The 23,844-nt window shown below is 41.1% G+C and overlaps 2 protein-coding genes and 1 long non-coding RNA gene across 4 annotated transcripts; 1 reads left to right on the forward strand and 2 right to left on the reverse strand.

Annotated features, from left to right (window-relative positions):
• Positions 1-12: 12 nt before the first annotated feature.
• LOC112258802 (cold shock domain-containing protein C2) lies at positions 13-4,803 on the forward strand. Of its 2 annotated transcripts, none has more exons than XM_024433395.2 (4): positions 13-619; positions 1,996-2,347; positions 2,567-2,689; positions 2,920-4,803. In XM_024433395.2, exons 2-4 carry the CDS (start codon positions 2,166-2,168, stop codon positions 3,092-3,094), a joined length of 480 nt encoding a protein of 159 aa, XP_024289163.1. In that variant the 5' UTR covers positions 13-619; positions 1,996-2,165; the 3' UTR covers positions 3,095-4,803. The 2 variants fall into 2 exon arrangements, with proteins under 2 accessions (XP_024289163.1, XP_024289164.1); XM_024433396.2 differs by having other exon boundaries at positions 1,999-2,347.
• Positions 4,804-5,208: 405 nt separating this feature from the next.
• Positions 5,209-21,086, reverse strand: LOC112258801 (phosphomannomutase 1-like). Its single transcript, XM_042327546.1, has 8 exons — positions 20,662-21,086; positions 18,447-18,564; positions 17,553-17,629; positions 17,236-17,327; positions 13,482-13,581; positions 12,979-13,054; positions 7,563-7,678; positions 5,209-7,215 (listed from the first exon to the last, which is right to left on the reverse strand). The coding sequence occupies exons 1-8, from the start codon at positions 20,740-20,742 to the stop codon at positions 7,093-7,095; spliced, it is 783 nt and encodes a 260-aa protein (XP_042183480.1). The 5' UTR covers positions 20,743-21,086; the 3' UTR covers positions 5,209-7,092.
• On the reverse strand, positions 12,228-12,440 carry LOC121847228. The gene is made up of 2 exons (XR_006084167.1): positions 12,410-12,440; positions 12,228-12,341 (listed from the first exon to the last, which is right to left on the reverse strand). It is a non-coding gene; the product is annotated as an uncharacterized LOC121847228 (long non-coding RNA).
• Positions 21,087-23,844: the final 2,758 nt, after the last annotated feature.

Below are 23,844 nucleotides of genomic sequence, written 5' to 3' on the forward strand. Positions count from 1 at the left end.
GTGGTATGTTCTGATATACCACAGCTTTCAGCCAATCAGCATTCGGGGCTTGAACCACCCAGTTTATAATTGTGTATAGGATATATATCCCAAAAATATAATTTAAAAAGTACAGTCCTTAGGAAATGCTGTCATGAACCCACAAGCACTACACCTCACTGTAATTTATTTATTTTAGTGGGTGTGGAGTCCTCTGAAGCGCCTAACAACATTTTTGATAAACCATAGAAGCCAGTGTCTTCCAGGCCAAATGAATGTATCATATTCTGATCTTGATTTTGGTTATTTTTTACTTAAACCATTACATGAAGGAATACATCAGTATGGTTTACAATACGAATATATAAATGTTTAATGTAATAACTGATTTGACACGTATGAGCATAGCAGTCTTGTTATGCCTACAAATTTTTCGGCAAACAAGCATCACGCCCATTCTCTCAACTACGGTGTGATCGTAGCCAGCGGCAGCTGCGCAGCCTCAACAACACACTGCAGATCAGGGTATTCCGCGACTACGCGTATTTACTGGAGTTATTTATTTAATTGATGTTATATAATAGTAACTGACAAGGCACACACCCGTCCTCTACCGACAAAAACGGACTCTAGCAATGCAGTAAGTAAGGCCCATGTTTTTTTTTAAATATATAATTGTACAAATATTCAAGTATGGGTATGCCTGCTATTGTTTGGATTGTAGAACATCTGTGTCGCCTATTCATTAACGTGTGACCGCCTTTTTGACCAAAGTATAGGCTAAAGGAAATGTATGATAATGACAACTGTTGGGTATAGAATACCTTTGACGAGGCTACTCATCCTCTCATCCCTATACCGTCTGTTTGCGCGCTCGGACTTTTCGAATGTTCTGGAAATGAGGAAAAAGTCGGATGATATGCGTGTTTATTACAGAATAATTTGGCAATGCAAACTGGTCATTCACTTAGCCCGAAATGCACGCCTCCGCAACATGACGAATCATACAATGTTATCAATGTCTCACGTAGAGGGATTTTTCTTGCGATATTTAGACACGTTGAGCCGAGTCAACTGACTATTTCAGATATTTAATTCTGATGTAGCCCAGAGAAAGTATCCAGAGAGATGGACTTCACTGTTTCTCTTTTTTCATTTTTACTTTATAAAAACGGATTCATCTCGTTCTTTAAACAGTCATTTTTCATTCGCGTGAAAGGATCATCTACTTTTCTAATTTGACCATTTTGGTGTTACAATGTAGCAGTCCTAATGTTTTGGTTTTGTCGTCATTATCCAACGCTTTCCATGCTGACGTCAGAAACACACGGCTAGCGTTTTGCCAGCAGCTCTGTCGAAAGCGTGCGAGCTGTCAAGAGAACTCTGATTTACTGTAACCTTGATGATGCAGGCAGAGCGAAAGAATGTAACAATCTTAAACCATGCAAAGCCATCTTGGCCTTAGAGTGTGTGCTGTGTCCTGTCTTATTGTGTGCACATGCCATCAATATGCTCCACCATGTCTTGGCACACAATGGCTGCTTTATTTATTTATTTTATTTAACCATTTATTTAACTGCTTTTGTTGCAGCTATTCCTAAAGCTGTGCTTTTCTTGAGCTTGAAGGACTTGATACATAATGTAAAGAACAGTCATATATCTAAGTTGAGCCTATTATTGTTTGTGGGCAGACTTGGGAATGGTTTGCAGTTTAAATGTATGGGATTTGAAAGTAAAAATTGTCTGTAATGAATTGAAAGGCGGCCAGTGTCATTTTTGGTAAAACATTGCCACTAGGCTGATACTCTTAACCAGGGTGTTCGACTAAATGGCTTCATAAGTGTCCAGTAATGTATATCCAAACATCCATCTTAATATGAAGCTGTTATGAATGATACATAATGTTCTCTGCGGTAGGGATGAACTTAATGAAATCTGTCTTTGTTTCAGTTGTTCCTTCTGGTTCCACTTTTGCCTTTTACTTTGGTTTGTTTTCTTCTCTTTCTTTCTTCACAGCAGGCCCCTTAAGAAACTTGCTGAAACAAACTGACCTGTGTACTCAATAGCAAGATATATTAAAGCAGCGACAGTGAGCAGACAAACACATAACTGGAGTGTCAGCATCAGGCCAGGTGGTGAAGAACCAGTAGAGTGGTAAGAAGAGCGACCTGGCCTGTGACTCATCCATGGCAGACCCAAGCCTGACGTCCCCCTCAGAGGCCCCTCTGCGCTCCCCCCGGGCTGCACCCCTTTCCCTCTCCTTCCCCTTTTTGAGGGAGGGCAGCCGTGTGTGGGAAAGAGGAGTGCCACCACTACCCCGGTCACTGCCCAGCCCACTTCCCACCAAACGCAACCGCACCTATTCAGCGTAAGCATCTAGATATGCTGCTCATGAATGCGTTTCTGTATTATAATTGGTTTGATAGTGCATGTTTATTATCCTTCACTTTTATGACGTTTATATATACATTCCTTAACTTCTTAGAGAATAACTTATTTCCACAAGCAGTAGCAGAAGGGATATGGTGTGTTGATGTAATGTTTTGTTGAGAGTGGACATGATGCTCTCTCCCCTGTCTCTCATCAGCACGGTGCGGGCCACCTCAGGGCCAGCGTTTAAGGGCGTGTGCAAGAGCTTCTGCAGGTCACAAGGTCATGGTTTCATCCATCCCTCCAATGGCGGAGATGACATCTTTGTTCACATCTCGGAGTGAGTGGCCTTCATCACTACAACAGCCTTCTTTAGCTTGGCAAATTGCTAAAATGAACAGAATGCCCTGCTTTTTTAATATTCTGTTCACAGCTTTCTATCTCAGAGCAGCAATGTAACATCAGTGTTCAGTGTCAGATAAAATATGGCAAGGTTCAGAGCAAGAACTGACTGCATATTCATATTGTGCAGTAAATGAACATCTAAATCATTAATTCAATCTATTTCAGTATCGAGGGCGAGTATGTCCCAGTAGAAGGAGATGAGGTCACATACAAAGTCTCCCGGATCCCACCCAAAAACCTGAAGATCCAGGCCGTGGAGGTGAAGATTGTTCATCTGAACCCAGGGACGAAGCATGAGACCTGGTCTGGCCAGATCATCAGCCAGCTAGACGAGAGCTAGGCTTCAGCGCTGGCCTGTTTATCTACACTTGGCTACAGGGAGGGCTAGGGTGGGAGGTGGAGGGGTCTGGCTAGGGCAGGCAGGGATGGCCAACTGGTGCTGGAGAGTCTGTCTAAATCAGGTGTGCTAGAGCTGGGCTGAAACAAAACTCTAGATACACTGACTGGCTCCTCAGGACACAAGTTGGCCATCCGTGAACTAGGATGTGGTTGGTACAGACTGGATTGATAAGTCATAAAAGCAAGTAAGGGAGGAGAATATGTTCAACCTGAAGGTACTGAAAATGGGTGAGGGGACAGAGCAGAGTGGTGGAGGAAATAGAATGAGAAATCCGACACCATTTTGAGGAGAAACATTACTATTGGTATGAAATCAAAATGAGGTTGGAGAGAAAATAACTGACGAAGGTTTAGAGGTACAGAATTGGAAACGTCTGATTGAGAGAGCAATCGAGAAGTGAGGGAGAGATGTCATGGGAGACAAAAAAAAGCTTGGAAGAATGATTTCTATTTGACTGTGAATGGAAAAGCCACTAATATGTTCTCGAGGTACACAACCATCTTTATTTATATATATTTATTTGATCATTTTGTTTAGATTTTTTTGTATCTGTTAGTTTTGAGGTTACTGGATTTAAGTTTTGGGTAGTCAAACAAATGCACTTAAAAACTTGAACTTCCATTCTGAAATACTGCCGAACCGACTACAACTCCTATTAGGCTTTATCATGTGGCAATATGTAGTCCTGTTTGCAAATTGTAACTCACCATGATGGTATGAGAAAATTACTGCAATGTTTTTGAAACTATTTGAACCTTTTCTATTGTCTGAGAGACACTGTAACACACTGTCAATGGAATTGAAATACATTTGAATGTTTTTGTTTAAGTTTTGATATGATCATTTGATTGTTAGTGAACCATTATTCATATTTTTTCATGTCTGCCTATTATGTTTAGCATTTCTCCATATTTAGGACATTTCTATGCATATTTATATCCTTCATTCTTACTGTTTTGGGTTGTTTTATTTCATATTTTAGTTTTAGTTAAAATGCTAGGTTTTCCATTGGTCACAGTTCAGAGAATTTTCTGTTACACAAGCCACTGTGGCTATAGTTTACCCTCATTTCTATGTGAGCCTTGAAAGAGCACTAATAACATTTCATGATTCACAATTATGATGGCTTATCTTTTTTTAGTATTTGTCTTTGGAGATAAGGGTGTACACATAGTCTGACATTAGAATGCCATGCCTATGCCTTAGTTATAATTTCCATCTGTTGTACAAAAAAATAACAAGTCACACTTGGCACAATGATATAAAATAATTTATTACAATGAACATAGTTCAAATTAATACAGTACTCAACAATCACTTGATGATTTCACAATTAGTGTATGTCGATCAAACTGTACAAGTGAATCCACTGGACCTTTGTCATTCAGGAAGGTCTAATGGCCTTTGGCAGAGGGTGAAGACATCCAGATTATTATATTTGTAGCAGACGGCATTAACCTTTCAATAAAATTTGATTTGATACAACTAAAGGATGTGTACCTGTGAATACTGGGTAGGTAATGTAAAGGCTGTATAAGCCATCTGTGAGATCCATTTCTTATAGTGGTGCAGACTGAAGTAGCAGGAATCATTTATATGTAATTGCATAGATGAGGTAAGACTTCTCCCTACAGTACCTAAACACTTAGTATCTTTTTTTCTATCTAGATCCTAAAAGGGTTTTTCGGCTGTCCCCATTGAATAACCCTTTTTGGTTCCAGGTTGAACCCTTTCCAAAGAGGGTTCTACATCGAACCCAAAAGAGTTCTAGCTGGAATAAAAAAGGGTTCAACCTGGAACCGAAATGGGTTCTCCTATGAGGATAGCTGAAGAACCATTTTGTGTAGAACATCTACACCCCCCTTGGATTTCTTCACGTTGTGTAACAAAGTGGAATTAAAATAGATTTCATTATAATATTATATTTTTTTTTGTCAACAATCTACACAAAATACTCTGTTAAAGTGGAAGAAAAAATTTGAACATTTGTTTTTATATACCTTGATTAGATAAGTATTCACCCCCCTTGAGTTAATACATGTTAGAAACACATTTGACAGCGATTACAGCTTTGAGTCATCTTGGGTAAGTTTCATAAGAGCTTTGCACACCTGTATTATGCAATATTTTCCCATTATTCAAGCTCTGTCAAGTTGTTGTAGATCATGGCTAGATAGCAATTTTCAAGTATTGCCATAGATTTCCAAGCAGATTTAAGTCAAAACTGTAACTTGGCCACTCCAGAACATTCATTGTCTCCTTGGTAAGCTACTCCAGTGTATTTTCAGATTTGTGTTGTAGGTTATTGTCCTGCTGAAAGATGAATTTCTCTCCCAGAGTCTGATGTAAAGCAGACTGAAGCAGGTTTTCCTGTAGGATTTTGCCTGTGCTTAGCTCCATCCCATTGGTTTTCATCCTGAAAAACTCCCGTCTTTGCCGATGTCAAGCATACCCATACCATGAAGGCAATTACTCTGTGATGCATTGTGTTGGATTTGCCCCAAACATAAGGCTTTGCATTTAGGCCAAAAAATACATTCCTTTGCTGTGTTTTTTTTGCAGTATTACTTTTGTTGCATGTTTTGGAATATTTTTATTCTGTGTGTTTTTATTATTTTTTTAGCACTCTGTCATTTAGGTCATTATTGTGGAGTCACTACAATATTGTTGATCCATCCTCAGTTTTCTCCCATCTAAGCCACTGAACTCTGTAGTTGTTTTAAAATCCCCAATGGCCTCATCCCTAAGCAGTTTCCTTCCTGTCCTGCAGCTCAGTTCAGAAGAACGACTGCATCTTTGATGTCTCTGGGTGGTTTAATGCATCATCCACAACTTAATTATTAACTTTACCATGCTTAAAGATATATTCAATGTCTGATATGTTATTGTTATCTATCTACCAATCACTGCCCTTTATTTCTGAAGCTTTCGGAAAAGCCCTGGGAGGACAGAGCAAGAGGTGGTCATAAAAAAATAGACCTAAATATATAATATCAACCCCCATTATTTCACACAGAGAGAGTCCATATAAATTATTATGTGATTTGTTAAGCCACATTTGACTTCTGAACTAATTTAGGCTTGATAAACAAAGGGGGTGAATACTTAAGGAACAATTATATTTGAGTTATAATTTGTTTTTACATTTGTAAAAATCTTGACAAACAATTACAATTAAATCTATTTCAATCCGACTTTGTAACGCAACAAAATGTGAAACAAATTCAAGGGGGTGCAGATTTTCTATAGGCGATTAATCTGAAAGTGGACTGGCACAGAGCAAAACAACTCTCTCTCTCCTGTTTTGCTCCATTTTGTTCAAAGACAACACTAGTCACTTCCTACATTTACAAAGAAAACAAATGATCCAAAACCCAGTTAGTCAGATAACTGTATCAATATTAGTGCAAAACACAAGTGGGTATTTACATTATATACTCAAAATGTATAGAATTCTTCACATGATATTCACAAAAGAGGATTGTCTTACAGGAGGGCCTATAAGACATTATGGTTAATTTGATGTTACATACAAATACAGGGACACACTACAAAAACCACTGGGTTGATAGATGTTAAATAGTCAGATATTACATTAAAACCTTAGAGAAACACTTAGTCATGATAAAAAAACTGAAAATATTAGTAAACTTCCTCACATTGTTTGAGCTACCATCCCTTTAAAAAAGCAGATCTGTCCACATCTCATAGTACTTTCCATGGGAGTCCAGCCAATGTGAATAACTGATGATCCCTTTATATGTCCAGTGCTAGTTAGAATAATATTATACAACAACAATGCATTGATTACTTAACAAATCTGTAGTGGTTTACCTCCCATCTCCACCTCTTCTCCTTCAGGTGCTCTTAGTACCTGCCCTGAACAGCAGGGGGAGCCCAGGGGAAGCTGACTGTGAGAGTGCCTGCTGCATGATTTATCACGACTCATTGGCGGGAGCTTTGAAGAAAATCTCTCGACAGTGCCTGGCTGTGTCCTCTGGTGAGTATACTGTGAAACCAATGGTCCGCGGGTCGTTGAAGATCTCATAGTCGTTTCCCCCCTGAACAGAGAGGAATGTAGATACGGCTTTAGAATCTGCTTGTTCACAAATAGGTTTGCACCAACTGCCCTTTTCACCATTGTCGACCTCTTTCCTTGTTTCCTCACTCACTCTTTATCTCTCTCTATGTCTCAGTAAAATAAGTTAAATAAACACATAACCATCACAAAGCTCATGCAACATTGTTTCAGGCAGGGGTCAACTCCACTTAGATTGACAACAACAATGATCTCTGAACTTTAACCTTTAACATTCAAGCCACAGCACAATCCTACTCTCATTGCTATCTTTAGCCTCAGAGCATTCCCTACCACTGACACGTCCACAAGGTCCTCCCCTTCACTTACAGACGACGTCTCGTTGCCAAAGAAGTAGATAGCGTCCAGGCCCTCCCCCTCCAGCACGTCCAGACAGAGCCTCTTGTCCCAGCCTTCAGGGAACACGTCAAAACTGATGAGACCGCCTGAATAGGGAGGCATAAAAGGGGGAATAATTCAGTCAAATTCAATTGATACATTACAATTTGACATCATGTTACTGAACAGAATATTAGTCCCCCCCATAAAATAAACCCTGTCATGTTTTAGGATGATTATTAACGCACTACAACCAGCTCTCTCATGCCATGTCAGGGATATTGGTTTTGGTTGGTCAATGCACTGATTAGTGAGGATGCCCAATGCATGTAAAATAGGTGTGATATTTCCCCCATTACAGGAACAGCAGCTTTAAGATATTTTTTAATCTGCAACTTCAACCGGTTAATGCTGCACATTTCTCTGCAACAGACTTGGAGCCCAACACATTCTCCCCTCGAAAAGCATGAAGGTTATTAAAAGCCCCAATCACTGTGCTCAGTTCAGCAGAACAGACTTATTTATGCCCTGTGCATCGACTGTGTGATGATGGCTTTGACATACAGTCTGTGTCCAGGGAGGACAGTCTTATTATTGGTGATTATTCACTACTTGGCTGACCTCCATGAGGTCCCTAACAGTATGTGACAGCCATCAGGCTGCCCCATGAGGTGGACTCAGTTCCACAAACACAGCCTGTGGCTGACTCCTTTCTTTTAAATCGCTCTTTTCTTTTCATTCTACAACCAGAGCAGTTAGTCTTTAAATTCTGCTACATATTCAGGTCAACGAGCCGTGAATGTGCACGAAAAGCCCTCAGCAAAGTTTAAATTCTGCTTCTTGCCCATCCCCCCTGCCTTCAGATTCTACTTCATTACCCCCCAGTGTTTAAAGCGGCAATCGGCAGTTGAAGCAATAACAAAGTGCCCTCCTCACCACTGTTTCAGTAAAAGGTGTGGCGATGGGACTGGAAACATGTAAGCACTCTCAAATTCAAAGGCAGGGCTATGAATGCAAGGACTGACCTTCCATGTTATCAAAAGTATAACTTTAACCATGTTTTCAGGCTATACAGTGTTTGTTTACATTTACTTTGTTTACATACTTTGGAGTAAAACTAGCTTATATTTTGTTTTCTGATTGGGTACAACAGTTGAACTAAGATCATAGGGCATTTATAAGTTATATCCTTCAAGAATCAATGGTTACATTGCTGCCCACTGCACTGAGGCTAGGTAACACGGTCACCACCGATAAATCCATGATTATCGAAAACTTCAATAAGCATTTCTCAACGGCTGGCCATGCCTTCCGCCTGGCTACTCCAACCTCGGCCAACAGCTCCGCCCCCCCGGCAGCTCCTCGCCCAAGCCTCTCCAGGTTCTCCTTTACCCAAATCCAGATAGCAGATGTTCTGAAAGAGCTGCAAAACCTGGACCCGTACAAATCAGCTGGGCTTGACAATCTGGACCCCTATTTCTGAAACTATCCGCCGCCATTGTCGCAACCCCTATTACCAGCCTGTTCAACCTCTCTTTCATATCGTCTGAGATCCCCAAGGATTGGAAAGCTGCCGCAGTCATCCCCCTCTTTCAAAGGGGGAGACACCCTGGACCCAAACTGTTACAGACCTATATCCATCCTGCCCTGCCTATCTAAGGTCTTCGAAAGCCAAGTCAACAAACAGGTCACTGACCATCTCGAATCCCACCGTACCTTCTCCGCTGTGCAATCTGGTTTCCGAGCCGGTCACGGGTGAACCTCAGCCACACTCAAGGTACTAAACGATATCATAACTGCCATCGATAAAAGACAGTACTGTGCAGCCGTCTTCATCGACCTTGCCAAGGCTTTCGACTCTGTCAATCACCATATTCTTATCGGCAGACTCAGTAGCCTCGGTTTTTCGGATGACTGCCTTGCCTGGTTCACCAATTACTTTGCAGACAGAGTTCAGTGTGTCAAATCGGAGGGCATGCTGTCCGGTCCTCTGGCAGTCTCTATGGGGGTGCCACAGGGTTCAATTCTCGGGCCGACTCTTTTCTCTGTATATATCAATGATGTTGCTCTTGCTGCGGGCGATTCCCTGATCCACCTCTACGCAGACGACACCATTCTATATACTTTCGGCCCGTCATTGGACACTGTGCTATCTAACCTCCAAACAAGCTTCAATGCCATACAACACTCCTTCCGTGGCCTCCAACTGCTCTTAAATGCTAGTAAAACCAAATGCATGCTTTTCAACTGATCGCTGCCTGCACCCGCATGCCCGACTAGCATCACCACCCTGGATGGTTCCGACCTTGAATATGTGGACATCTATAAGTACCTAGGTGTCTGGCTAGACTGCAAACTCTCCTTCCAGACTCATATCAAACATCTCCAATCGAAAATCAAATCAAGAGTCGGCTTTCTATTCCGCAACAAGGCCTCCTTCACTCACGCCGCCAAGCTTACCCTAGTAAAACTGACTATCCTACCGATCCTCGACTTTGGCGATGTCATCTACAAAATGGCTTCCAACACTCTACTCAGCAAACTGGATGCAGTCTATCACAGTGCCATCCGTTTTGTCACTAAAGCACCTTATACCACCCACCACTGCGACTTGTATGCTCTAGTCGGCTGGCCCTCGTTACATATTCGTCGCCAGACCCACTGGCTCCAGGTCATCTACAAGTCCATGCTAGGTAAAGCTCCGCCTTATCTCAGTTCACTGGTCACGATGGCAACACCCATCCGTAGCACGCGCTCCAGCAGGTGTATCTCACTGATCATCCCTAAAGCCAACACCTCATTTGGCCGCCTTTCGTTCCAGTACTCTGCTGCCTGTGACTGGAACAAATTGCAAAAATCGCTGAAGTTGGAGACTTTTATCTCCCTCACCAACTTCAAACATCAGCTATCTGAGCAGCTAACCGATCGCTGCAGCTGTACATAGTCTATTGGTAAATAGCCCACCCATTTTCACCTACCTCATCCCCATACTGTTTTTATTTATTTACTTTTCTGCTCTTTTGCACACCAATATCTCTACCTGTACATGACCATCTGATCATTTATCACTCCAGTGTTAATCTGCAAAATTGTAATTATTCGCCTACCTCCTCATGCCTTTTGCACACATTGTATATAGACTCCCCCCTTTGTTTTCTACTGTGTTATTGACTTGTTAATTGTTTATTCCATGTGTAACTCTGTGTTGTCTGCTCACACTGCTATGCTTTATCTTGGCCAGGTCACAGTTGTAAATGAGAACTTGTTCTCAACTGGCCTACCTGGTTAAATAAAGGTGAAATAAAAAAATAAAAAAAAACATATCATTAATTTATTAGTCCAGAAGTGGATGTAGCAACTGCTGCTTGACCCTAAGGGAAAGCTCTCAAATGCAACAGCTAGGGAGGTTTCAGCCAATCAGAGGGTGTATTGGCCACAAACGCCCACATCCTCAGCCCATCCCCCACACAGTTCCTTCCCCGCCCCTGGCCATGCACCATAAAGGTGGAAGAAAACAGAGCCAGGACAAAGGTGCCTGTATTTGAAGTGACGCTGCAATGTCGCCTTTTGAGCTGAGTGACACGGGCAAAAATCTATGGCGTAAGAACAGACAGTGCTGCATAGGCGTAAACAGCATTGCATATGTGAAATGTGAACAAACCAATGCAGGGTAGACGTGCAGATACAGACTGCAATGAGCAAACACATAAATCTTATCCACTAGCCTTCTCATTGGCTCGTTTTATCAGGCTCTGCGGCTGCAGTACAAACAGCCCTCCAACTGGCTCTGCTGCCAGTGCTATTAGCATCAGCTTCCACATCAGCAACCAGAAGGATTCTCAGTTAATATCAGCAATCAGAGGGATTCCCAGGGCAGTCACTCAGTTAGGGTGAAGTAAGGCCGTTAGGATGAAGTAAGGCCGTTAGGATGAAGTAAGGCTGAATGTGTGTGTTTGTAACTACTGCTGCTACTGGCCCAAGGCTTTAACAGAGTGCCTTATGAAGACAGCAGCCTTATCTCCAGCTGTTTGTGCAGCTGCCTGAATTGTGTACAGTTTCACAGACCATTAAGTAAGCCCCACACCTCGTTACAGTCAGCAAACACCTAGTCTGACTAACCAGAGAAAAACATGTCTGAACCTCAGAGAGTGGAACAGGGGAGAGTAATGTTTAATGAAGTTGGGCACAATGTGTCCAGGAGATTGACTACGCATGGCAGATCGTCTTTGTGAACTCGCAGATAGGAAACAACAGCAAGGAAAAGACAGCAAATGAGCAAGTATATTCAAGTCATAACAGGGTTCTATCTGAAAGATAAATTAGTCTTCAAATGTAGATATCACACCATGCACAGATGACACACAAAAGAATACTGAAATACAAGACTAGAGGTGCTAATAGTTACACTGATATTAATTCCCAGCTCACATCCGGTGCCAGTTGGTCTTACCTCTAGTAAATCGTAGACCCTTCCCAGCTCACATCCGGTGCCAGTTGGTCTTACCTCTAGTAAATCGTAGACCCTTCCCAGCTCACATCCGGTGCCAGTTGGTCTTACAGTAAATCGTAGACCCTTCCCAGCTCACATCCGGTGCCAGTTGGTCTTACCTCTAGTAAATCGTAGACCCTTCCCAGCTCACATCCGGTGCCAGTTGGTCTTACCTCTAGTAAATCGTAGACCCTTCCCAGCTCACATCCGGTGCCAGTTGGTCTTACCTCTAGTAAATCGTAGACCCTTCCCAGCTCACATCCGGTGCCAGTTGGTCTTACCTCTTCCCAGTAAATCGTAGTAAATCGTAGACCCTTCCCAGCTCACATCCGGTGCCAGTTGGTCTTACCTCTAGTAAATCGTAGACCCTTCCCAGCTCATCCGGTGCCAGTTGGTCTTACCTCTAGTAAATCGTAGACCCTTCCCAGCTCACATCCGGTGCCAGTTGGTCTTACCTCTAGTAAATCGTAGACCCTTCCCAGCTCACATCCGGTGCCAGTTGGTCTTACCTCTAGTAAATCGTAGACCCTTCCCAGCTCACATCCGGTGCCAGTTGGTCTTACCTCTAGTAAATCGTAGACCCTTCCCAGCTCACATCCGGTGCCAGTTGGTCTTACCTCTAGTAAATCGTAGACCCTTCCCAGCTCACATCCGGTGCCAGTTGGTCTTACCTCTAGTAAATCGTAGACCCTTCCCAGCTCACATCCGGTGCCAGTTGGTCTTACCTCTAGTAAATCGTAGACCCTTCCCAGCTCACATCCGGTGCCAGTTGGTCTTACCTCTTAAATCGTAGACCCTTCCCAGCTCACATCCGGTGCCAGTTGGTCTTACCTCTAGTAAATCGTAGACCCTTCCCAGCTCACATCCGGTGCCAGTCTTACCAGTAAATCGTAGACCCTTCCTGCCAGTTGGTCTTACCTCTAGTAAATCGTAGACCCTTCCCAGCAAACTCCTCCTGCAGGGCCGCAACAAACTTCTCCCGGATTTTCTCTCTCTGTGAAGAGGTTAAGGAAAGGGGTCAGGCTTCAGGCCACTAAGGGTTAAGCCTCTCCACATCACCCATCAGACCACAAAGGGTTAAGCCTCTCCACATCTCCCATCAGACCACTAGACCCTCCATAATGTGTGGCTGTGAAACATCAATGTCTGTTCAGCCATCTTGAAAGCTCAGCATTGTTTTGACTTGTTTACTCTCGTCCTCTTTTAATAGGAGCCAACATAACAGTATAAGAGAAAATCATGCCTGCTTGCACTGTGCAGTGATTTGAGGTTACAAGAGGTTGAAAGCATGACTCAATCAATAACACGTGCTTTGTTTGTTTACTATTCGTATTAAAAAGTTGAGATGTTTAGGTGTTTTCCTTAGAAGTTAATGACTGCTGTTTGGATCATTATTTAGGCACTCTTATACTGTGTAATACCTTGTCAATTTCAGAGAATTCGATTCGCTCCTCAAGTGTGCAGCTCCGGCCAATGGGGGAGATGTTCAGCATTCCGTTGCGGAATTCGATAAAGGTGCCCCTGAGGGCAGAATAAGGCATTAATCTGTAAGAAGAGACTTTAGTCTGGCTTTGTTGCCAACCATCATACAAAAATTCTAGAGATTCTAGCGTTAAAGTCAGAATTGGACTTAAGGAAATAAGTATTTCCACCCAGATACAGATCAATCCTTCTGTCTTAGTCTCTCCCTTAGGAATGCTGACAGAGCCACCCATTAGAAGTTAATGAGAAACCCCACGCTTGCTCCGGAAATGTACATGAGAACTATGCACATTTCTCCCGGACAATATGGGAGAAATGGGACTCTTGTGCTAACATGTCAGGACTGTTCTCTTGGTACTTAACCATGTCTCTGGACTTTACATATCTCCTGAAATATGTGGCGTTAAAGACTCTGGTGACTACGGATTCTCATGTCTGTAACTCCAAATGTTGTAACCCTCGATCTAGACTTGCCATATCTTGCTGCTTCTTTTGTCTGGAAATGTCCAGTCTAATCCAGGTCCTGACATTCTTACCCCTGTCGAATTAAGTAGTCAGAGTGGCCTAAAGTTTTTGCATATAAAAATGTAAGAAGTCTTCTGCCAAAGCTTGATTTTGTGAATATATGGATAAAAACTGCCGACCCGGATGTATTTATGCTTTCTGAAACCTGGCTTAAAAAATCTATTACAGACAAAAATATTGGCATAAATGGTTACATTGTTTTTCGTACAGATCGTAAATCTAAGGGTGGTGGTGTTGCTGTAAATGTAAAAGACAAGTTCTCTGTGGTCGTTCTGACTTCGGTTACTAAACCTAAGCAATTTGAATATTTGTCTTTGAACCTAAACCTTGGCTCATCTTTAAATATTGTTGTATCTTGCTGTTATAGACCTCCATCTGCTACTGTTGGCTCTCTGGATTGTATTTTCAAATTGTTATCACAGAGTTTGTCCTGATGGGTGATCTGAATCAGGACTGGCTAACATCTAGCTCTGATCAACTTAAAATTCTGTGCAATACCTACAATCTCACTCAGATTGTCAACAGTGGAACTAGGTTGAATATAAAATATCCTCTGAAATCCTCTTTGATTGATTTGATCTTAACCAATACTCCTCATCGTTTTAATGCTTCTGGTATTTTTGCAAATGACATAAGTGATCACTGTGCTATTGCCTGTGTGAGAGATGGTAAAATTCCTAAGAAATCTACATGTTATTACGAAAAGAAACTGGAAGCGGTTTGATGTTCAAGGTTTTTACATGATGTATCTAGCATTGAATGGAATAGAATGGAATTAATCCCTGATGTTCAACTAGCCTTTTCTTACTTCCACAACACATTCCAGGATGTATGCAATAGGCCCCTTTACAAAAATTCAGGATTAAGGGCAGAGAGAACCCTTGGTTTACTAAGGAACTTACAAAAATCCTAAGGGAACGAAATGCTTTGTGGGCTAAAGCAAGAGGGACTGGTTTGGCAGATGATTGGATGGCTTGTAAACATCTTCGAAATATGGGTGTGGCTATGATTTGTAAATTGAAAGCAGACCACTACCTGAAATCTACTTCACAAAATGTTAATAATCCATCCAAATGTTGGAGTGCAGAAAAGATACACAGCTTCCTAAACAATTGTTGGTCGACACACAGATTGTAACTCAGAGAACCTCCATTCTGAAAGCCTTGAACCAGCATTTTTTTTAGATGCAGGCAGTTTATTTTTAAAGGTCAAAGGTATAATTGAGCCCCTATGGATTTATCTGACACCCCTGTGCACTCCTTCACCAGGTTCTCCTTTTCATCCTTCTCTGTTTCAGAAGTGTGTAGAGCCCTGAAAGAAATTGATTTTAAAAATCCCCTGGCCCTGATGAACTAGACCCCCGCCTCTTACACCTAGCAGACATCATTGCTCCCCCTTAACATGTATTTTAACCTTACGCTTGATGTTAAGGAAATCCCAAAGTTATGGAAATCTGCTTTTGTACTGCCTCTCCTGAAAGGTGGAGATCCCTCACTACTTGACAACTATCGACCCAAATCAAAAGGTACTGTCAAAAATACTGGAGTCCTTAGTTAGTTGGCAGCTAAAGACCTACTTCCAAGAAAACAACATCTTAAATGGAATGCAATCAGGTTTTAGGTCTAGCCACAGCACTGTTTCAGCAACATTGAATGTTTTAAATGACATCCACTGTGCTCTTGATTAGAAGTTACATTGTGTGTCTGTTTTTATTAATTTGTCGAAGGCTTTTGACACCATGGACCATGCTGTGTTAGTGCAAAGTTTAAAATGTTGTGGAATTACTGGTCAAGCTCTAGATTGGTTTATAAATGACCTATCAAATCGTACACAATGTGTAATGGCGGATGGTTGTAAATCTGAGTCCATAGGGGTGTACTCAGGTGTTCCGCAAGGTTCTATTTTTGGCCTACTGTTGTTTATTTTGTATATAAATCTTATTGAAACAGCAGATGTTCATTTTTATGCAGGTGATACTGTTCTTTATTCAAGTGGTAGTAGTTTGTCTTTAGCTTTTGAAAATGCCCAAAGAGCATGTAACATCATACAACAGAATCTGTATGATTTAAAGCCGATTCTAAATTTGGGTAAAACAAAATGCATGGTATTTTCAAATGCCAGGCATGTTACAAATCATGTCATTGCTACATTGGCAGAACATACTATATAGAGCAAGTTAAAGTGTACAAATATTTGGGTGTGTGGGTTGATGATAAGCTGAGCTTCATTGTGCATGTAGAGAACTTGATAAGGAAGCTCAAGCTGAAAATAGGATTTTATTACCGGCATAAGGCTTGTTTTTCTTTTGAGGCCAGGAAGGAGCTGGTACGATGTACATTACTGTCGGTTTTAGATTTTAGTGATGTTATGTTATATATATATATATATGCAGGCCTCAGCCACTACCCTGAGAGCACTTGATTCAGTGTATCATGCAGCCCTTAGGTTCATTACAAATCAGAAACGTCTAACACATCATTGGGATCTCTACAGCGCTGTTGGCTGGTCGTCATTGACCTTGCGTAGGCTTAAACACTGGTATACACTGATTCATAAGGCCATATTGGGTAAAATGCCATTTTATCTCTGTTGTTTTTTAGTCAGGTCAGTAAATAAATATAAATTACGGTCCCATTCTGATTTGCTTCTAACAGTACCAAAAATTAGAACAGGTCAAGGTAGAAATAGTTTTAGTTACTTAGCACCGTGGTCCTGGAATTCTCTCCTGAACATTTTAAAATGTGATGATCTAGTTTCGTTGGTGGAGTTTAAACACTTGATCGATGTATATATCATAGAAGAGTGTAATTGTTTGTAGGCCAGCTGTTTTTAGTCAAGATGTTTGTGTTTTTAATGTAATATGTAATTGTTGTACTGTATGTGTGTTTATAGTTTTGTTTAATGTTGTGTTAGTGTATGTACATAGTTTTGTCTGAAACGTTGTTCCCCCTGCTGCTATTGGACCAGGTCTTTCTTGGAAAAGAGATTATCTCAATGAGACAAAACCTATATAAATAAAGGTAAAATAAATAATAATACATTCCTTTCTCCAATGCCTACAGCTGTGATAGACAGGTTGTAGTGGCCATGGGGCCTCTGAATGACTAGAATGGAAAAGGAGCTGAAAGGAAAAGGAGCTGGAAGTAGGTCAGAGGGAGGGAGTCTCACCTTTTCTTGGGCAGCTTGATCAGCCCCATGTAGCTGAGACAGAAGTTAATGAGGTCCTGCAGTAGTTCCTCTCCTATCTGGTTCTGGATGGCCTGTAAGACAGAGGACATAGTTCAAATATTTGAACTGTCTTTTCTTATTAACACAGTGCAGTTCTCTTAAAGGCCCGATCCTAACTTTCCCTTCCAATCTTAGCGGAGTACAATTTACAAGAAAAAAGGTTGTCCCTGCATGTTGTTTACATGGAATCAGGTTTCAATAGCTTGTTAGTGAGCCAAAATATATTTGACTCCTTCCCTCACCTCAGTCACACCCACCTGTTTGGAAAGGAGCTTCCCATCTTTGTACTGCACCGTGCCATTCTCAGCAAACACATAGTCAAACTTCTGTATCACTATAAGAGAAAAAGAGGGCAAATTAGGTAAAAGTGTGTTACTGTGAGAACATTCATAGTAAATAGATAACACAAGCTACCAGCACAGAGCCTAAAAAAATCCTCCCCCAACTGGAACACAGGCATGTTGTACCTGGTGCAGCGGGATTATTGGTCATTGCAGATTACCACCTATGTAACACTACCTGGAACAGTCCAGTTTAATCTCTGTCCTGTCCATTCACTGTACACATATCTCACATGGCTAGAGTATCAAAGTACTGAGCATCTCAATCTGTCTTGCATAATGCAGTCTGGGGATGATCAGGATAGAGAACTGTTGATGCAAAAAATGCACTGAAAACAAAACCTTGAATGCACTAGTAGCACTCCCACTTATAATTACTCTATCGTTCATTGCTTTACTTTTGTTGCTGCTCTGAGTGATAACTGTCAGTTGTCAGTGTATTGGTGGCCAGTCTCCACTGCTGTGTGTAAACTCCACCACAGGGTCAGTGTGTCAAGGTAACACAGGTACATGAGCAAACATGTAACTCCACCAGGGTCCATGTGCGACCCGGAGCAGAGACATCAGTTATGATGTAGCTGCTTTCGTCTATGTCTGTTATTTATGGACTGATGTCAAATGAGAGTGGGCTGCCAACGTGAAAACCCCTAAACTGTCTCTCTGGTGAATTTTCCTGAAATAATTTAATTCCCATGAAAGTGACATCCTTTTGGGGTTTGCAAAGCCCTGTGAGAGAAAGGCAATAATGTGGGTTTGAGGTTGAATATGTGAGACTGAAATGAGACCAAAGTGAGTATGAGGAGCGCTCACCTTCATCTCCCTCACCCAGCTGCTCTGCGATCTTTGAGTAGTCTGATCCACCCACTATGCCGATCTTCACTTTCCTGCGCAGGGACTGGAAAAACTCATCCAGCGTAGGGTCAATTTTCTGCAGGATGTAAGCACACACACACACACACACACACACACACACACACACACACACACACACACACACACACACACACACACACACACACACACACACACACACACAGTCTGTACCTGTTTGTGTTGTCTATCATTGAAAACACAGTTTTAGGGACTCATAATATAAACTGTGACAAGACAGGCATTTTACAGTCCTGAAAACTGCTTTTGTTGTCTGACCACAAAGCAGGAGAATGCTTTTGTTTGTGAGGTTAGGTAGCATAGACAGAGTGACATAGGCATCGGTCTCTGAAGGAGGAGCAACTTTGATAGTTGTTTATTCATCCTCTTCAGAAATAATCCTATTAAACCAGCTTTCCATCTTGCCAGAGAGACTTGGGCAGATAGATCAGGAAGGGACCTCTTCATGTTCACATGAGGAAACTGCATTACATAATTTAAGGGCAGTGGGTTTATTCTGCACTCTTCTGTCTCTGTGACCGACCAGCGGCTGCTGAACTGGACACTGCCTATACGACGGTCATTGAACGTTTCTGTACATCACCGGTCCAGACACTGAGACAAGAATACAGATAGACAAAAAAACGATCATATTGTAGGCTATCTTGTGATGATGGGCAGAGATAAGAGGGATAATCAACATTTTTATCCTCCTGTTTAATTGAATTATTTGAAGACATGGAGAACTGCCTATTTTCACACATGACAATTGCAAAGACATTCATTGGATGCAGCGTTGTGCAACAGAGTTAACCATTTATCAACATATGAATGAGTAATTTTTTGTTAAACTACTGAAATCATTATGAAAAGCACTAGAGAGCCGTTTCACTGATTATTAATTGATTATCTTGCATTTCAAGTCTGAGGGTCAAAAGAGGCTAAGGACATAACTAATAGGCTACCCCCATTATGAATGTCAACATCCTTGATCAAAGTAGTCCGAGTTTTTAGGGTAGGACCTTAATGAGACTCTTTACCCCATGTTCCCAATTTAAGTTGTTTACTACAGTTATATCTCTGTTAAAGTTCCAATGCAGCTGTTGTTATCTCAAAATCTGGGTAAAAATTAAGTACCTTAATTGTCAAAAATAACAAAAAATAGCTTCAGAGCAAAGAGCAATTTCTCAAGCAAGAATTTAGCTAGGACTGTCTGAGAGTGGTCTGAGTGGGGAGGGGGAAACGAAAAATGGTGCTGTTATTGGCAGAATGGTTTGGAAGTCTCTTTCTCATTGGTCTATTAACTAATTTCCTGCCTTGTGATATCACCAGGCATGCCAAAACTCCATCCCACCAAAACAGGTTGAAATTCCAACAGCTGTCTTTTCAAACAGCTCTTACACTAAAAGGGCATTATTATAATTTTCACAATTTCACAGTATTATTCCAACCTAATAGTGTGGCAATATATATATAAAACACTGTGCTTTTAAGAATTGGCGCGAACAGCTGCAAGGTCATTGATACTTCATATGGACGGACTTGAAACTTTCAGGAAACAGCAGTTATAGGGTAATTTGAATAAGCATTAAGCAGTGTAACAGTGGTCTAGGGTTGACCATCACCAGGATGCTATATGAAACTTGACATCATACGTGTTGTGCAAGTAGGCAACAGTAGCCTACAGTCGTGTTCTCGTACGGACGGGGGACATAACGTTCTTCCAAATTAATTATATCTCTGCTCCATGGGGCGCGCGCTACTTTTAGTGAAACGCAAACGAAGACATTTCAGTTTCATTCAAAAGAGTTGGCGGACGACTGCATTTGTAGGCTACAACCACGGGATTAAATAATATATGAAAGCAAGAACTTGGAAGGACAGAAAATGATGCTGTTTGCCTACATTATCATGAAGTATATCGACAGAAAATAGTAAATCATTACATAGCGTGCAGGAACATTCCAGACCTTGCAGCAGATAAGACATTGACATTATTGCAACAGTTTTGCGCTATCAAGATGGCACGGCAATTGGCAAAGCGCCGTATAACTCTTTAAAAATAGAAAGCCTTGACAAGTTCGACAGCAACATTAGAAGAAAGAAAATGACAAACACAATACAATGGGATAATGAAAAATGTTATTTAGCCTACCTCTCTCGGTGGGGTAAGAGTGCCGTCCACGTCAAATAAACACAGAATAGTCCTTTTTGAAGAACCGTTTGATTCATCCATTTCTTATTTTTCAATGATAGTGTTACGAATGTGTAAGTAATGATAATGTTACTAATATGTAAGAAATATTCTGGGTAAGAGTGATGATTTTCTGATCTAGCCTCTTATGCAAAACAAAGACTACTGTATAGGCTACAATACTGTACAATGTATTGCCTACCACTAGTTGGATTAATAATTTATGCCACGCGGTCTAGTAGATAACGACAAACCATATCCAATAGTTATTGAACTGTAGCTTATCCTCAGACTGAAGAATAGTTCTGCCACCGTTTTCGATCGAATTCAGAGAATCATCACATGCAGCTCGACACGTCTCAGGTTTATTTTGCAACAGTGTCTCGACTCTCGTAAACTACATGCAAACAGCCAATCGCAGCTTCTATGTTTGATGACGCGAGGTGGGCGTTGGCAAAGATATATAAACATAGAAGTCCATTGCTCCCCATGTCAAATCAAGACTGATTAACACCAATCTCAACAGTCATTCGACCATTCACCTAGAGGGGAGGACAGTGCTCAGACTGTGCCTAGATATGTACAATGTACGCTATCGTATAATAAATTCACAGCCCAAGCAATGGAATGATTCCTCCTTACTGCATGTCAGGCCAGCCAGGGCATTAATCAGGCCAGCCAAGGCAGTGAGAAATGTATGATGAATAACGTTTAGGTGATAGATCCGTCAAATGTTGGTTTAATTACCTCTGTAAAATGTAAAATAGATCCAACTTCCAAGATACACACTCACACTTGGCTCCGTCTGGATAGAGTTGTTGTGCAGGATTACCAGGACGTTTGTGTGCGGTCGCTTTTATTATCAGTAAATTAGTTGTCCACAAGAGGGCAGGCAAAAACAATATACATGCCGGTGCACTATGGAAGCCAAATGGCATAGTGCAGAACAGCTATATCCCGAAGGAGGTTCTGAGGGCTGTTAGATGGATTTGTCTGTTAAGGGTATCTGATATCTGGTATCTGTTTTACATGAAGACATGATTATAGTCCTGGTCCTTATTAGCACAGATGGCCATTTGTTCTGCGTCACTCCTTAATAAACAGTCCATATTTTGATATTCTAACATCATGAATGGACATGAAAACCATGCATTTCAAATAGATTTCGAAAATATTTCTTATTGTTGCATTGTCGAGAAGGAACCTACAAGTACGCATTTCGTTGGACCGTGTGTATCCTGTACATACGACGAATAGAACTTGCAACTAAATGAATTAAAACTCATGTTGTGTGTCTTTTATCCTTCTACCAGTTATCTACCAGTTATCTTGGTATACCCTAGCTCTATATTTAGCTGGTACGCACAATGCACCTTCATCTAGGAATCAATATCAGAGGCATATTTTATAGAATTCGATGGTTTTGTATAACCTCATTCACCACTTTCAAGAGAATGGCTACATAATCATGAACACAATAAGACTAACAGCATCGGTCGGGATAGTTTTTTTTATTAATAGGCCCATCACTAGACTATTCTAAGGAGATACTAGGTATAAGGGCCATCTGATCAATTCACAAAGGGTCCATTAACCAACATTTAAGACTAGGTTAGGTAGTCTTTGTTTTTTGTGTGTGTCTTTTTTAGTCAAGAAATATTGTTGTAATGTGATTAATGGACAATGAACTGAGGTCAGAAATGGAGATCATACAATGCTGAATTGCAGCAGGTGATGAATGGTTTTGCATAGCCACCATTAATGACCAATATACCTCTCACATTTCACAACAGCAATAAATCACATCATTGATTTGGCCTAGAATCTATTTGTGCCTTTAATTTGTAACAAGATATTATTTCTGTGCGTATGTATATGTATAGTGAATATAAGAATGATGTTAAAGAAAAAGCCATCTATGTTTGACTTTAAAGACACGCTTCAGTTGGCTTTAGTAATATAATATCAATTAACGTGATGAATATTGAGGCCAGTCACTAAGTCTGTATTTTAAAAGGCCCCATTAATACCAAAGCCATGAATAGATAAGGGGCTGCCCTATGAGGAAGGAGATAACAGAGCAGATACTGTGAAGCAGAGACAGGATTACTTACACCCACAAGTCACAACACACAACTTACAGCATGCCTCAGTAAGTTTACCATTACTCAACTCTCACTTTCCCCTTCATTAAAAATGTGTCAGGGTCCTAGTCGGGGTGACAGTCTGCTTCTGCAGTATCCAGAGCTATGTATTACCTGTGTTTTTGCTAAATATTTTATTTACAGGACGGACAGAGATAAATAGGGCTGGCTAAAGGAGAAAGATGATCACTCAGGCCATAGGTATCCCATCATGAGCCTCAGTCATTGAGAAAAAAAAACACTGAGAGACCCTTCAGCAGAACAGGAAATCCTCTGCTTGGACGTGTGGGCGTTTATTGCTCATAAACACTTTGTGATGCACAACAAATCACTCTATGCAGTAGGCAAGATTGAACTTTTTACACAATTTATGATTTATATTCGAAAATGTGTTCATGTTTTAAGTAGTAGTACTTCTATTAAAAATGACTTCTTTCTTATTTATAGTATGCCTACATGTTTTGTCTGTGTTTGTGTGTGAATGGAAGCATTTACATAGACAGCCTTTCTACATGTATCTTTTTATAGATGCACTGAAGTGTTCAGCAAAGTCCATATTTCTGAGGAAAACAAAAACATCCATAACAGGCATGTGTCATGCCACTCTGTCCAGTGGCAATCAGAGAGCTTTACAGTCACTATAAAAACAATCTCTTGTTCCTTTAACACATTATTACTCCATTTGCTAATCAACTGGGGTGTTTGAAGACGGAAGCATTATCAGCTCTCTCTCTCTCTCTCTGTGTGTTAACGTGACAGAATAACCGTGTTTCCCAACCAACCCAGTCATTACACTTAGACACATTCCATGTAATATTTATATACGTTTTTACAGCCCCGGTGTCCAGTTCTCCTTCCTGAACACACCGGTCTACATGTAAGAGTGTGTGCAGAGTATATGACTTGAGTAAACAGAACTAACAGCCCATTGCCTCAGAACATGATGGAGTTACTGTCAGAGTTCAAGGTATTGGGGTGAAGATGTTTTTATGCCAGAAAG

The sequence above is a fragment of the Oncorhynchus tshawytscha genome, linkage group LG09 (assembly GCF_018296145.1).
Source record: "Oncorhynchus tshawytscha isolate Ot180627B linkage group LG09, Otsh_v2.0, whole genome shotgun sequence".
In the NCBI taxonomy this organism is placed as follows: domain Eukaryota; kingdom Metazoa; phylum Chordata; class Actinopteri; order Salmoniformes; family Salmonidae; genus Oncorhynchus; species Oncorhynchus tshawytscha.

Bases quoted from the DNA above. Each gene is read 5' to 3' on its own strand.
- LOC112258801 (XM_042327546.1), bottom strand. From the start codon at position 20,742: ATGGATGAATCAAACGGTTCTTCAAAAAGGACTATTCTGTGTTTATTT. The intron at 17,630-18,446 runs GTGAGCGCTCCT...TTTCTCTTATAG, and splicing joins GCTGGGTGAGGGAGATGAAG to TGATACAGAAGTTTGACTAT. The intron at 13,055-13,481 runs GTATTACACAGT...ACCTCTTCACAG, and splicing joins AATTCTCTGAAATTGACAAG to AGAGAGAAAATCCGGGAGAA.
- LOC112258802 (XM_024433395.2), top strand. From the start codon at position 2,166: ATGGCAGACCCAAGCCTGACGTCCCCCTCAGAGGCCCCTCTGCGCTCC. The intron at 2,348-2,566 runs GTAAGCATCTAG...GTCTCTCATCAG, and splicing joins CGCAACCGCACCTATTCAGC to CACGGTGCGGGCCACCTCAG. The intron at 2,690-2,919 runs GTGAGTGGCCTT...AATCTATTTCAG, and splicing joins ATCTTTGTTCACATCTCGGA to TATCGAGGGCGAGTATGTCC.